Source organism: Chelonoidis abingdonii, chromosome 1 (assembly GCF_003597395.2).
Source record: "Chelonoidis abingdonii isolate Lonesome George chromosome 1, CheloAbing_2.0, whole genome shotgun sequence".
In the NCBI taxonomy this organism is placed as follows: domain Eukaryota; kingdom Metazoa; phylum Chordata; order Testudines; family Testudinidae; genus Chelonoidis; species Chelonoidis abingdonii.
The window spans coordinates 157,580,199-157,596,010 of NC_133769.1; the positions used below are offsets into that span (position 1 = coordinate 157,580,199).

At 46.4% G+C, this 15,812-nt stretch overlaps 1 protein-coding gene across 1 annotated transcript in view; it reads left to right on the plus strand.

Annotated features, from left to right (window-relative positions):
• Positions 1-90: 90 nt before the first annotated feature.
• FSTL1 (follistatin like 1) overlaps positions 91-15,812 on the plus strand; it is a 76,149-nt gene continuing 60,427 nt past the window's right edge. Inside the window, exons 1-2 of the mRNA XM_032799902.2 lie at positions 91-104; positions 240-296. Of these exons, the coding sequence (XP_032655793.1) occupies positions 102-104; positions 240-296 (60 nt within the window). The 5' untranslated portion in view covers positions 91-101. The remainder of the gene's footprint in view (positions 105-239; positions 297-15,812) is intronic.

A 15,812-nucleotide genomic window follows, 5' to 3' on the forward strand; every position in this document is an offset into this window, starting at 1 on the left:
AGAGACCTGATCAAATTTCCAGAAAAAGAAGAAGGGGAAAGCAGCAAAGGGCCCGGCTCCGCTTCTCTCCAGCCTGCCCCGCTCCCCGAGCCAGGAGCGACATGGTGAGCGGGGCTGCGGCTGGGGAGGGAGAGGCTGGTGCTAGGAGGGGACCTCAGAAGAGGGGAGCCCGAGGAAGTTTTCTGGGGCGCCTCCTTCTTTCCCTGCCCCCCTCACACGCATCTTTCTTTCTTTTGCAGCTTTGGAAAAGTCTGGCCCTCTTCGCCCTTGTGGCCATCGCCCGGCTGCACGCTGAGGTATGTGAGGGGCTCCGGGCTCCCCCGGGCACTTTTTGCCATGACTAGATTTCCAGCTCGCGCACATGCACGGCATATTATTAAGTGTAGCTGCAAACAGAGGCTAGAGAGCCCGGGGATATTTGGGGTGGTTCGTGCTCGTAGTCCCACGAATCGTGAGCAGCTTTGATCTCCTGCAAAGTTCGAACCTGAAATCTAGGCAATGGATGAGCATGAAAGCAAATGTATATCTTTACCGGGGGAGACAAAGCATCCAAAGCAGGGGGATTTGGGGAAAGACTGGATCGCAGGGGTGGGTATTTAGAGAAAGTAATGGATATCATCTGGGGTTTTCAGAAAAGCTCCCTTGATGATTTACACTTTCCTTCGAGCAGTTTAAACAATTAACAGTTTCTCCCTCCAAAGCTTTCAAACAGTGTCATTTGGTGAAAAATACACCCACAGTTGGGGAAAATAATTTTTTTTCTTGGGGTAAAAGTTTCAGCATATAAGTGTGAATGGAGATGTATTCCTTTGGGCAGCTAAAAGTTACATCTGCCTGGTTTACTGTTAGTGCCTTCTTATATTTTAAAAACCATAACAGAATTTTGTTCCCATGCACTATATTAGATCTGTAAATCCTCTGCCAAAGTCCTGTTGTGTGATCAAGCTTTAAAGTGAGACTGTACTTTCTCTGAAGAGTTCCTTTTTTACTGCATTGACCTTCTTCAGGAATTAAAAGTTATTAACTCCAAACTCATAAACCCGAAAGTCTGTTGATAGAAAATAAGCGAGGTCTGAATTCCTGGTGCTACAGTCTTTGTGAAAGTGAGGTCTGAAACAAACTATCTTATAATTAAGGCAGGAAAATGTGGAAGTGATTTAAAGAAAATGAACTCAAGCTGCACTGGGGAGAGAAACAGAATGTGCATGTATGAAGAAAAGAGATCCCTGGGGGGGATCTTTCTTTCCACTTGCATTTTATCCCTTCACATTTGTTACAGATGGCTAGCCACACCCTGAAGCATCACAATTTGGCTCTGCCTAAAAATGTATAAACACATCTGATTTCCTACAAAACAGCTCATTTTTCTGCCTCCCACCCATTGTCCTCACTGCCATGGTTATAGCAGAGACAGGATTTAGAGTAATACAAAAGATTTAAAAAAACTGAAGAAACTAAAGCTCTCCAGTACACTCTCCCAGATATCAGCATCTTGCTGAGGAGATGAAAAATTCAGAGTACTGTGGCATACCAGGAGTGGAGGTGAGATGGAGAGGTGATGGGGGGTCACAGCTAACACTGCCAAACCAGCCTTAGTGCAGTGTCCATGAAAACTGAGAGGGAGTGGATTTGTGCTATAGAATGTATTAACATTTCACATTTTTATGTGCATAATAATACAATAATACTAGGCTTCTCTTAACACCTGACATCTTACACAGTCAGTATTTCCATACATCAAGAAGCTGGAATTCAAACAGGAAGCAGTGTTATCCATCTTCTTAGGCACATCTACATTGCGAGCTGGGGTGTGAGATTCCCTAGTCATGTAGCCAGACTTGCACTAGCTCTCATCAAGTTAGCGTGCTCAAAATAGTAGTGTAGTTGTGACAGCACAGGCCACGGCAATCAGTTGCATAGACTATTTGCCTTGAGTACAAACCTACTCGGATCCCACAGGTGCATACTCAGGGAAACTAAGATGTGCCGCTACTGCAGCTGCCGGTTCTACTGCAGCTACGCTATTGTTTTTAATGCACTAACTTGATGAGAGCTGGTACAAGTATGTCTACGTGATCTGGGAATCACACTCCCATCTTCCAGTGGAGATGTAGGCACAGGATAGGTCAACACTAAGGCTATGACTACGCTACTGCGGTAAGTTGACCTACGCTGTGAATAATGTAGCTGGAGTCAACGTGCCTTAGGTCGAATTACTGCAGGGTCTACACCTGTCAATTTACCTTACTTTTCTCATCGGTTTGAGTACAGGGGTCGACTGGAGAGCCATTTGCTGTCAATTTGGCAGGTCTTCACTAGAGCCTCTAAATTGACTGCCGGTGGATCAGTCTCAGAGTGTCAATCCCTGCTGTAGTGTAGACGTAGCCTTAGAGTGGCATATACAGTAGAGATAATGCATGCCCAGATAGCGTGGGTATAAATAGCAGGGTAAACGGTGAGGCACTGCTTAAGTGAGTAGCACAGAGTGTCGTACACGCATGACCCCCAGGGTATATATTCTACATGGTTCTCTAGAGTCTAAACCCCCAAGCATTGCTTCCCAAGTCTACACTGCCTCTTTTAGCAGTGTCTTGTCCCGCTGCTGAAGCCTTTACTCACTGCCTCCCCAGGCTGGAGCCCTCCACATGTAGGTACACACCACAGTGAGTGTGGACTCAGCCTGCCTCTGTCACTATGGTGTAATTAATTCTGGTCAATGTATAAGACAAAATCTCTTTGTAAGGAGGTGTGCATTGGTACAACTGCAATATAAATGTTAAATAATAACCATGACAGTGGTCTGCGCACAAGAATAGGAGCTAGTGGATTTGGATCAGGGATGAATTTGTACCCTGATGCCAGCTGTGTTACTAGTATTCTGGTTAGCCCAGGGGTTCTCAAACCGGGGCTCAGGGGCCCTCAGGGGGTCGCAAAGTTATTATGTAGGGGGGTCACGAGCTGTCAGCCTCCACTCCAAAGCCCATTTTGCTGCCAACATTTATAATGGTGTTAAATATATTTAAAAAAGTGTTTCTAATTTATAAGGAGGGTCACACTCAGAGGCTTGCTGTGTGAAAGGATTTGTAGATGCCTTAATTTTTTTTTATGCCCAAATTTAGGCACAATAATATCTCTGTGCCTGAATCTTCCCATCTATAAAATTGGGATAATAAAAACTTAACAGCCAAGATTTTCAAAACTGGGTTTAAAGTTATGCTGTTCAGTGTGGATTTAGGTATCTGAATAGATGGTTTGATTTTTCAAAAGTGCAGAGCACCTTGCATTTCCATTTCAGTCTATGGAAGCCGGTGAGTGCTCAGCTCTTTTGAAAGTCAAACCATTTAGATACCTAAATATGACTGGCACATGCTATGGGAAATCCTGACCTATATGTCTTATGAAGCTGGTTGTGTCTGAAGACTGACTAGTTAGTGTTTAGAAAACATTGTGAAGTTTAAACCCCTTATCTAAGTGCTATGTATTATTGCTATATGTCAGTGAGATGCAATAATATTGTATAAGTACGTCTTGTTCTGCAGTAAAGTACACATCATAGAAACATATTGTGTGCCTCTTTTAGATTTCAGAGATGGTAACCTCTCCAGTTGTTGTCTGCTTTTGGTGGATTCTTTGTTTAGTGTATTCAGAAAATTAACACTGGGCATTAAACCTGTAGTCCCTATGTAGGGAAAATTGCTACTAAGCTCCACTGGAGTATCTCTCTCTCTCTCTACCTGTCTAGATTTTTATCCTGCAGTCACCCCAGTGCTACTGTTAGGCCCATTAGTAATCTTTCTTGAGAAGAAACTGCTTCAAAAAAGGTTCCTGCAGTTCTTTTGTGAAGACTGGAAAATTGTAGACTTGCCAAACCATGGGAGCTTTTCTTGGCCAAGCTCAGTAACAATCACAAGAGCAATAGACCCTGAGCCCTACCACCCAGATGGAATCCAGCCATCACGCTCATGTAGTTCTATTTATCTTTCTCCTCTGGGGTCAGCATCTGGAATCCCCCTCCTGCCCTCTGGTCGTGTCGGATGATTCAGCTGGAGGGATCAGGATCTTAGTGCAAGATTTGTGTGCTAGTGTCGCAGGGGCTGCCATGAAGATGGGACTGCTTGTGTTCATAGCTGGCCTTTCTCTGGGTACAGGGGTTGATTCTTGGAAGCAGAGTTTATAGTGAGGTGACTGGATGGGATAGAAGAGAGGAAAGCGAGACTCAAAATGTCATTTACCTTCTCCATATCCTCTCCCCTGGGAAAGAAAATGAGTGCTAAGAGGTGAAAACATTATCTAAAAGTTAATCTTTAAGCCTCTAAATCTCCTATATGGTGCACATCTCATCCCTGGGTGCTGAAGGAATAGTATGTAAATACCCAATTAACAAGAAAGGAATCCAGATACTGTTCAGTTGTCTTTACGGAGTCAGAGGACTTGTATATATGGGAAAGTTTTACCAGATTTTTACACATAACTATGACATATTAAAACCCTATTGTAGACAGGAAAATTTGTATTTGAACATATGTTAGCGGGCAGGGGTCAACCCTAGTAGTTTACCTTGACCAGCTAACATGTGTCAAAACTACAGCATGCCTTTGTCTACTGGTATAGACATGGCTTCAAGCTAATGGGAATGGTGCCATTGACTTCACTGGAAGCAATATCAGACTCAACATTACTTTGAATTTTGTCCTGTCTGATATTTGTGCTCTTACACCATCTACCACCTTGGAATCCTGCCTTTGCATCTCCGTTTGACAGGTGGTTGAACCTGCATGTCCATGGTGATGAGCTTATTATAAATGCATTAGACAGAAAGAGACAAGTGACTTAGCTAATGCCACACAGCAAGTGCTCAGGCCTGCAGGGTGTTGAATCCTTTGGCCAATCCAGCAAAACACTTAAGCTTGTGCTTAACTTTAAGTGCTGTGCTGTATTAGGCCAGAGAGCTGAGCACCTTGCAGGACTGAGGGCTAAATCCGTAGGTGAATCAGCACTAGAACCTCAGAGCTCTGTCCCAAGAACCCAGTGCTGTGCTCTAACCCCTACACCACACTGCTTATACATAGGAATGTTACCAATGATGAATTCAGCAGCCTGGGCTGGTTGGGTGCATATTGCAAGCTTCAGAATATGACAATATGTAGAGTGTGTAATGCATGAGTGTATGTGACTCTGTGGCATCCCTCTGCAAACAAAGCTGCTGTTTACTGACAAGTCTGGGCTGTGCAAATTCACCAACATGCAGCGAGGGCCTTCATCTGCCAGAGCACAAATTCTTTGCCTGTGATTAACAGGGAGCTGCTGGTGAGAGGCAGCGTAGTGTGCAGATCCCCTCCCCACACAAGACGAGGGGAGTAATTGAAACTCATAATGTTGCCTACTGTTATTGGAGCAGCTGCTTCCCCATCAGGAGGGACTGGGGGCACCTTTGATCTTTCTTGTGTGGTGTTACATGTCGAGGAACATTTTTCTTTGTACAGATGAAAGTTTATGACAAAACTCTGCCAGATGCATCCTTCCAAAGTAATGAGACTCCTGTTAACCAGACTTTGTTTTCACATCCCATCCCAGGAGCCAGATGAGATTCCCAGAAGTGCCTCGTTCAGCCAGATTGTGTCTGTCTCCACGGGGGCCTCTGTTATAGACGTTTCTGCTATATTCCAGCTGGTCTAAGAACAAAGTGAATGTTCTTTGTAAAGGTTTATCCCTCATCCCCTCGTGTCTTTGGTGTTATCAAAAAGAAAAGACTAAAACTGTTAATAATCTGGTTTATTTTAGGGATGGGTCTGAACAACAGAGTTGGACCTAGATCTAAACTTTTGCAGAGTTTGTGGGTGCTCTGAGCTATGGTTATGAGTTCTAATGTATTCTATGGCATCCTGTGTGTCCTATCAGTTATGAGCTCTCTGGAGCTGGAACTGTCCTCTTTGTACATATCTGTATGTAGCCCAGCACAATGGGTCCCTGGTCCTTGATTGCAGTTCCTAGGCCAGGGGTGGGCAAACTACAGCCTATGGGCTGGATCCGATCCTTCAGGGCTTTGGATCCGGCCCGCGGGATTGCCACCCGGCACCACATCCCTGCGGCTCCTGGGGGCAGGAGCGGAGCAGAGGGCTCCATGCAGTGCACTTGCCTGTGGGTACCTCCCCCGAACCTCCCATTGCCCAGGAATGGGGAACTGTGTCCAATGGGAGCTTTGGAGGAGGCACCCATAGGCAAGGGCAGCTCCTTGAGGGGCCACAGGAATGTGGTCCTGGCTGCTTCCTGAAGCGCTGTGGGGCCTGGTGAACAGAGAGAGTGCTCAGCCACACGTGTGACTGTTTCCATCGCTTCACGCTGGTTCAGCAGACTTAACAGTGACACATAGAGTGATAATCCTGGAATCTTTTTATGTAGATAATGAAGAAGGTGCTGGATTGCCAGGCCTAGAGGCTTATGTCCTGTGTTTAAGCAAGCTTTTCCTGTCATTCCATCAATGTGTCTCAATCCTGACCTCCTTCAGTGGTCAGAGGGGAGTTCCAGCCTGTGACCCATTCAGTCCTTGTTCTCTCTGCTGGAGCTGCCAGTTTAGATACCAAAGTGCTCCGAACGCATGGTGATGGGCACCATATAAGGTTGCTGATAGTCATTGTCATTTATGCTGGCACTGATAGCAATAAGAGCTCCTAACAATTCTGAAGTGGGCTGAGACCAGTGCTTCATCTCACCTAGGCTACCGAACAGACATCAGATAGTAATAATTGATTATTATTTGCTTGGTCTGCAACTCTAACCAGCTACTTAGAGGTCAGTGTCTGTAGAACCTATTCCCAATCCCCTGAGCCCTGTGAAGTCTGATTTCCTATTCCACTCCCTAGTTCCCTAATTCCTGCAGTAAATACTTGCAGGCCCAGATGTTGTTGCTGATTCCTGTTAGTTACTGTACAGTTAAATTAAAGAATAGCCTTTGTGACCAGTCAGTTACAGCAAAGATATTGGGACCCACTGGGCTGGGAGTCAGGCTGAAGGCTCCTTTGTGATGAGCTGGCTAGAAAGGGGTAGGGTGTCAGGTGGATTTGCAGGGAAAGGGATCTCATGTCTCCTTAGCTCAGCTGTATCTGGATCCCTCAATCCCACTTTCAAGCAGCCGAGCAAATGTGGGGTGAAGCAGACTAAAGACTGATTTGAAAGCAGGAGCTGGCTTAATGGCTTTTGTATCATTGGGGGATAAACGACTCCTCCCTTGCTCTCTGAAACACGCCCAGAATGCAACCAGACAGCCAAGACATAGGAGCTACAGGCGGAAAAGATCTGTTAGGACCCATCCAGTCCATCTCCTGCTGAGTAGCACAGGGTGGTTCCCCATAGTGCTCCGGGGCTGTACCCAGTCCACTTTTGTCCCAAATGGTATGATGTACACCATTTCCTTGAAACACTATTATACTGTCTAATGTTCTCACAGGTAGCAAATTGTTCCTGCTGGTCAGCCTACGTTTTCCTTTGCTTATGTCATCCCATTATTCCCAGTAATACCACCCTAAAACTGTAAGCTCTCTGGCGTGCAGATTAACTTTTGTTTATGCATGTGTACAGTGCCTAACCCAGTGAGGCCTTGATCCCTGACCTGGATCTCTAGGTAGGTGCTGCCGCAATCCTAACAGAGAGAGGAATCAGTGCAGACAGAGGATTTGAAAGACTAGGTAACATGAGAAGAGAAAGGGGCAGGTGTCAGACTAGGAATGTAGGGCGACTGAGCATGCCTCATGATCCACCACAGCTGTCCCAAGGTAGGCTCGGGTAGGGTTTGGAGCAGGCCAGAGGAGGGGCCAGGGAGTCCATGGACTTTAAAGCATGGGCACCTGATCTTCATCCATTGACAGGAGATCATCAGCCACCATCACCAGTGCAGTGTCTGCACAGCTCCCAGACCAGAACCTCAACTGAACAGGTCAGAGACATTTGGACTCTAACTCAAGCGTGGGGAAACTGGCCCTCGAGCTCCTACTGGGGAGCAGGGTCTGGGGCTTGCCCTGCTCTGGCACTCCAGCCGGGATGCAGGGTTGGGGGCTGCTCCATATGGCTTCTGGAAGCAGCGACATGGCCGCCCTCTGGCTCCTATGCACTCCAGTGGCCCCACTCCAATGGCCCCCTCTGGCGCTCCAATGGGAGCTGCAGAGGCAGTGCCTGTGAAAGGAGGCTCTGCATGCTGCCCCAGACTGTGCCTCCACGTAGGAGCCAGAGAAGGGACATGCTGCAGCTTCCGGGAACCACTTGAGGTAAGTGCCACCTGGAGCCTGCACCCCTGAGCCTCTCCCCTTGCCGCTGCCCCAGCCCTGATGCCGCTCCGAACTCCTCTGTCCCAGCCCAGAGCACCCTCCTGCACCCCAAACTCCTCATCCCCAGCCTCACCCCAGAGCCCACACCCCCATCTGGAGCCTGCATGCCTTCCCACACCCCAACCACTTGCCCTGATCCCCTCCCACATCCTGAAATCCTCATTTCTGGCCCCAACCCAGAGCCTGCACCCCCGACCAAAACCCGCACCCCCTCCCATACCCCAACTCCAATTTTGTGAGCATTCATGGCCTGCCATACAATTTCTAGTCCCAGATGTGGCCCTTGGGCCAAAAAGTTTGCCCATCCCTGCTCTAGATGCTGCTGGAGTTATCTTGTTCTTGATGATTTTCCCCAGAAATTGGCATTTCAAGATATGCTGATAGCTGGAAAGATTATCTGCAGCCAAAGGTAGTTTCTTTGTAATTTTACACTAGGTCACACAGAATCTTTGACAGAGCTAAGACTAGAAGCCAAAATCTTGATGATCTAGCCAGTAGGTGGGGCCTGCTCCCACCTTGCTCCCTGCAGATTGCCTGTAATTTGTGAGAGTATTTCTTTGACTGGCCTTCACTGGTAAGAACTCAAAACCATAAGCTTTCATCACAAAGCTCCATTTGCTGTTGATTTCATAGTTAAGTCTTCTCAGGTGCCTGTCCTGCCAAGTAGGAAAGTCAGTGGAGATTCAGAATGTCAGGAAGAGTGGGAGGCAGAGTAACCTGATGCGTGACTGAAGCCCAGAGAGAAATGTGCCGATCTCAGAAATCTGTCCATACTTAGGACACAGTATGGGACAATAAATCTCCATCTATCGCGGTGACCCAACAAACTGCAACCTCAGGGCCAAGTCTGGCTCTCAGGATCCTGTAATACAGCCCTTGGCTAGTCCCTCCTTGTAACTGCTGCACAAGGATAAAGTTGATTAGCTCCTAAGACTTCAGGTGAAAAACGAGGAGTTTCTATGCATCCATCAGGAGAGAGACAAAAGAGGCAGAACCCTCAAAGTTGCTGGCACGTTGCCAGCATGGCTCTCAGTGGTGCACCGTTTGGCTGTTGCTCCAGGTGTACAGTCTGGGGCTGTTTACTCGATGCCTAATCAGTCTGGAATGCAATTCCTAGAGGCCTTTCTGTGCCACTGGGACCACTGCCATTAGAGCACAGGGAATTGTAGCCCGAAGCCAACTGCTTTCCTGCTGCATGATGTAGCTCTTCGCAGATGTGCCAAGCTACCTTTGGGCTTTCTTCTTCAGCCCTGTCTTTGGCTACTCTCTTCCTTTACGGTTGAGGAAAGGGCACTGCATATGAGGAACTGGTTTCCAGCCCTCAAAGCTCAGGGGTCATGTTAGCCACATCTGGATTGTTGTCTGTGCGTGGAAGAAGGAACATTCTCCAGGGACAGTGCGAATGGATGATTTGTAAGGGTTGTAATCCAGGTCCAAAGTGGGTAGACTCATGTTGGAGAACAGTTCATGGAATCCAGGAGTATGGACAGCTTAGGTAGTGAAACTGGACCATTCATCTTTAGGTCACTGGTCTGAATGTGGCCTGCATCAGCAGAAACTGTAGTATCTTACTGACAGGCAGACCAGTGTGTCAAGAAAAACCTTTTATTATGAGCAGGGACTATGTATAGCAATGAGATGATAAACTTCCTACTACCCTGTGTACTGTAGCTTGTGACTGCCCTGACCTGGGCTGCTTTGTTTCTGACCCAGCAGGAAGTATGTTCCAGGAAACCCAAAGACTGCATGAAGGGTGTACAGGAACTCTTGTAAGTGCATTACTGCACTTCCTGGAGGACATAGGCCTTGTCTACATTGCAGAGACCCCAGCTGTATAGCTCGGTCGATGTAGCAGTGCTGGCATAACTCTTTAGACATAGCCTACAGTGATGGAAAAGGTTTTTCCATCACTGTAGGAACATCACTTCCTCAAGCGACAGTAGGTAGGTTGACAGAAACATTCTTACATCACGTTGGCTGTATCTACACCGGGGTTAGGTTGGCTTAACTACAGCACTCGTGGGTGGATTTGTCACATGCGAGTGCTGTAGCCTCACTGACTTAAGTTTTACATGTGTACCAGGCCTGACTCAATAGGAGAGAAACTGCAAGTCTGATGGCTGTTTGGTGGCTCCATGTGATGTGAGCTGGTGAGCTCATTCCTGTCCCTAGAGGTGGTGGTGGTGGTGGTATGAGGAATAATAAAATAACCTTGCATATAGGGTACTCATGGGGGCCGTCTCAGAAAAGAGGCCAGGGATTGAATTGCCACAGAGGCTCCATTTCTCTTTTGCCCCTGCAGGTGAGGATCCAGCTTGTGCTAAGTCACGTCACTAGGGGGTGGTATGAGGGAAGCTTGTTCTGCCACTGCCCAGGCTGTACCTATTCTGTGGCCAAAGAAAGGACTTCAGTGTTCAGGTTGTCAGCTACAGCACTATATCCACCCAGATAAAAGCAGCTTCGCCTGGCAAGAGGTGATTATTCTTACCTTGTGAAAACAACACTGTGGTCCACTGTCACTGAGTGTCCCAGGTGTGTGTGTGTGTGTGTGTGTGTTGGGGGAGAGGGGGTCTTGCCAGCCCCTTGCTAGTCTAGTAACAGTTTATAGACATTCATTTAAAAAATGGCCACCTGGACTTTTAACTCCACGTAGCAGAGTGTGGCAGGGCCCCCTTGGCTTGTGCCTCTGCTCGGTTCACAAAGCCACTCAGAGACCCTTGGTTTAGTAACCACTGGTGCACTTTATTCTCAGGCTTGTTCCCACCACTGTTTCACCACGTACAAGTAACCCTTCACCATCTGCAGGGAGGGGAGAGCTACCTCCTTGCTTCCATTCCCTGCCTTTTCCCTTTCATCCTGCTCTCCCTGCTTCCTTCCCCTGAGGCTTTTAAGCAGCCCCAGGCTAATTAGGTAGCAGCTGTCTCTGCCTCCCCAGTTAGGGCCAGGTTACCTCCAGCCCACTCTAATTTGTTCCCCTAACGAAGAGTCGGTGTGACAGGGCTGAATCTGCCACCCTTTGCCCAGCACCCTGTTACACTCTGCAACAGAGAAAGTTTGTCACACTTTGTAATTGAAGGTGCAGTCGGATTGTCAGGCCATGATGTAGGGCTGGGTGTTCTGGGTTAGGTCCAGTGAGCTTTTCTCCTGCCCCAACACCACCCAGCACCCCCTCTTAGGAGAAGCAGGCAAACCTTTTTATATCACCTAAGGAGTCTGGATTGCTAATGCCTGATGGAGGTGCTTGGAGACCTAAGTTCACTGCCCGTCTTCCCCAGGTGACACTGTTCTTTGGGCCAGTGGGGGCACCTCCAGCATGGGGCAGAGAAGAGGTATAGTACAGTAACTCCTTGCTTAACATTGTAGTTATGTTCCTGAAAAATGCGACTTTAAGTGAAACGATGTTAAGCGAATCCCATTTCCCCATAAGAATTAATGTAAATGGGGGTGGGGGGAGGTTGGTTCCAGGCCACCTTCCCCTACGCTGCAAACACCAGGGGTGGGAGGCTAAACCCTCAGTCCGCCCACTCCAGCCCTTCCCCCAAACCTCCACCCTTGACCTGCATCTTCTCCCCCCACCTCCTCCCCCTTTACTTTGCATGCTGCGTCCTGGCTCCTCCCCTCCCTTCTAAAAGCTGCAAGCCAGCTTATTGCTGTGTTCGGGGGGGGCAGGGGAGGGGGGAGGAGGCATGTTGAGTTCTCGCTGCCCCCCACCCACCCGCCCAGGGCAATCAGCTGGCTTGCCACATTCAGGAGGCAGGGGAGTGAGGGGGAGCCTGCGCGCCGAGTCCTTGCTCTTCCCCCCTGCCTCCGAAACACCACAAGCCAGCTGATTGCTGTGGGCAGGAGGCGGGGGGAGGAGAGGGAAGGCGCTAATCCATGGGGTCTGCCAGTGGGTGGTAGACACTGGAGGGGGCGTAGGGAGGCTACCAGCTGTGGAGACAGCAGGCAGCCAAACAACATAAGAGTGGAGCATTGCACAGCTTTAAATGAGCATGTTTAAATTGATCAGCAATGTAACAATGAAACAACGTTAAGCAGGAGGACTTTAAGTGAGGAGTTACTGTACGCCTCACACTGTTACACATCCCCGACTCACTCGCGCTGTCTGTATTGTGCTTTTGAAAGAATCCTTGTGCAGGTCTCTGGGTTCACTGCGCTGAAGAGTCAGGACTCTATGGTTACAAAATAACGGCGTGTAGATAAGCACACTCCCTGTCATGCAGAAATGCTCCCTACAATGCACTTATTAAGCCATACATTTCAAATGTGGCTACTGCCCAACCTGATACACTTTAAAGGGGCCTGAGATTCAGAATTTGCCAAGCACCCATCTGCTGAAAAACCAACCCTTTTACAGTGTCTCAAGTTGGTGCCAAGAATCAGTCGTCACTTTTGCAACTCCTGGTCATTAGTGTCTTAACCAGTCTATAGCTTTTTATGGCCCATATTATGCTGCCTCCGTCCTATTCTTTGCAGAGACAATGCCACAACCTAATATCTCTCCAAGTCAGCCAGTTTTTCTTTATATTCTTCTCAAATAAATAAGGTAAATAATATTGCCTTTCCTTATTTCATTCCATTAGTTTTAGTTATAGCCCTATGTTCATGAATACATAATTCTCCTCCCTCCTTCTTATCTCCACCCTTCAGATATTACAGATCTACGTTGCTTCCACTGCTCCATGTTTAGCTCTTTAATGTCCTCATAGCACAATCCCTGCCAAAGAATGGTCACTCTTTCAAGTGTCTCCAATTTGGCCATATCGTTTTGGTAACATGGTGCACAGAACTGAACATATAACGTCCTCTCTAAACACTGTGGAGGAAAGTGATTGGAGGTGCAGTTAGTCATGGGGCACTGGGGATGACATGTCAATCAGATGCCTGCATGGCAATGAAGTACAATGGGATCCTCCCCGCTAACTCTGTTATCTAATGTTTTGCCATTGACTGAAAGATCTCAGATGCTCTAACAGCCTAGGAGTGTATGAGACACCAGCACAGAGTCCTTGGAGAGGTGAATTAGTTGGGGTCATCATGATTTTATCAGGACAGTTTTACATCCTGTGCACAGTATTAAATTATGTGGAGACCCTCTGCTGAAGTCTGTAGCCAGAACTTGCCCAGAGTCACAAATGCATTACTATCAGTGAAGCTTTTTGAGACCCTTGGATGGAAGGTGCTGTGGACATGCAAAGAACTATTATTACTTGTTTTATATTTATCAGAGGGGTAGCTGTGTTAGTCTGCATCTGTAAAAGCAGCAAAGAGTCCTGTGGCACCTTGTAGACTAACAGACGTTTTGGAGCATCCGACGAAGTGGGTGTTCACCCACGGAAAGGTCATGTTCCAAAACGTCTGTTAGTCTATAAGGTGCCTCAGGATTCTTTGCTGCTTTGTTTTATATTGTCTGTTGTTATATTAATAATGTTTTTCCAGCCACACTGTGGGCTAAATTATTGAAAAATGAACAGATGCACATGGGGAGTAAATAGAGTTCTAAAATGGGGACCCCCCTCATTTGGGATGGGGTACACTCGAATGCTGTTGGCTGACCCAGAGATAGAGAGAGACATTCATGGAGGCAGAGTAGTGTATAGAGGTGGGGGGTGGTTGCGTTTTCAAAGCTTGCTTCCTCTCTGAGGGGAGCAGGAAGTGGCTTTCATGGCTTATCACTTATTCATGGCTTTTGTTTGTAGCACAGAGATAACAAATGGAGACATGCTGTAGGGATGGCACTTGACATTATGATAATGTAGATTCTCTATTAATTTAATGTTGTAGTTAGGCAGCAGCTCTATAAACAGGGCAGAATTGCTCACTTTCCCTGACAGGCCTATCTAAGGTTGACAAGGAGCAGAAGATGGGTTAGCGAGTCCCATTGGTTGCTATGGCAACCACCAGAAATTACTTTCCTTCCTCCACCTTTTTTCTTCCCAGCAGTGAAGATGTTAAAACAACAAGGTAACATTTTTTAAATATTTCAGCTGCTGTCTTCTGATTTTAAAAAGTACGTTATTAATATTTTTATAGCAAAGTCTTTATGTATAGGAAAGTAGAGGCTATAGACTAGTGATTAGAGTGGGGTAGGCAATCTGTGGCACGGGTGCTGAAGGCAGCACGCGAGCTGATTTTCAGTGGCATTCGCACTGCCCGGGTCCTGACCACCGGTCCGGGGGGCTCTGCATTTTAATTTAATTTTAAATTAAGCTTCTTAAACATTTTAAAAACCTTATTTACTTTACATACAACAATAGTTTAGTTATATATTATAGACTTAGAGAAAGACCTTCTAAAAATGTTAAAATGTATTACTGGCACGCGAAACCTTAAATCAGAGTGACTAAATGAAGACTCAGCACACCACTTCTGAAAGGTTGCCGACCCCCAGATTAGAGCAAGCAACTACTTTTCAGAGACTATGTTCCATGCCTGGCTCTGCTTCCAATTCACTGTATGACCATCTACAAGTGTCTTACATCCAAATTTTCCAACTTGGAGGCCTAAAAGAAGGCATGAAAAACCATGCTTTGGCACCCAAGTAAAAATGGTCTGTTTTTTTTAAAGTGCTGCAGATCATAGAATCATAGAAAATCAGGGTTGAAAGGGACCTCAGCAGGTCATCTAGTCCAACTCCCTTCTCAAAGCAGGACTAACACCAACTAAATCATCCCAGCCAGATGATTAGTACTTCTGAAAAATTTCCACGTGTAAGAAAGGGGAATACTAATACTTGCATACTGCACAGTAGATTTTGAGGATTAATAAATTAATGATTGTAAAATGCTTTGAGAAATTCAGATTAAAAACACTAGCAAAATACAAAGTGTTTTTATTACTGTTTAATGTAAATACAGCTCTTCCTCGATATAACGTGACCCACTATAACACGAATTTGGATATAATGTGGTAAAGGAATGCTCCGCGGAGGTGGGGCTGCACATTCCGGTGGATCAATGCAAGTTGGATATAACATGATTTCACCTATAATGCGGTAAAGTTTTTTGGCTCCCGAGGACAGTGTTATATCGAGGTAGAGGTGTAAATATATAATCCCACCACTAAAAACAGAAGTAATGCTCTGCAGAACAGTAACTGTAAAAGTAGTACGTTTATATTTGTACACTACTACTGTCTGTGCTCTCTATGAGATTCCAGAAGTAATCTGCTAAATTTAAATGCAAAAACCCTCTGCTAATGTCATACTGAGACCACATACATAAACGCTCAAAACTCAAGAAATGCAAACGCTGACATTTTCCTAATAATGTGAACTCATCCATCTTGCACATATATACTATTTTCATATTAGTTAGGTCCTACAAATCATATCACAGTATGTGTGACTTTAAGCACATGTGTTTTCCCATTAAAGGCGATAGGAATAGTCACATGCTTAAAGTTAAACAGATCTGTAACTGTAGGACTGGGTCCTTAAAACTATTAAAAGCTACCTTTACTAATGTCAGAGAGCCCTTATTCACACAAGCAGTT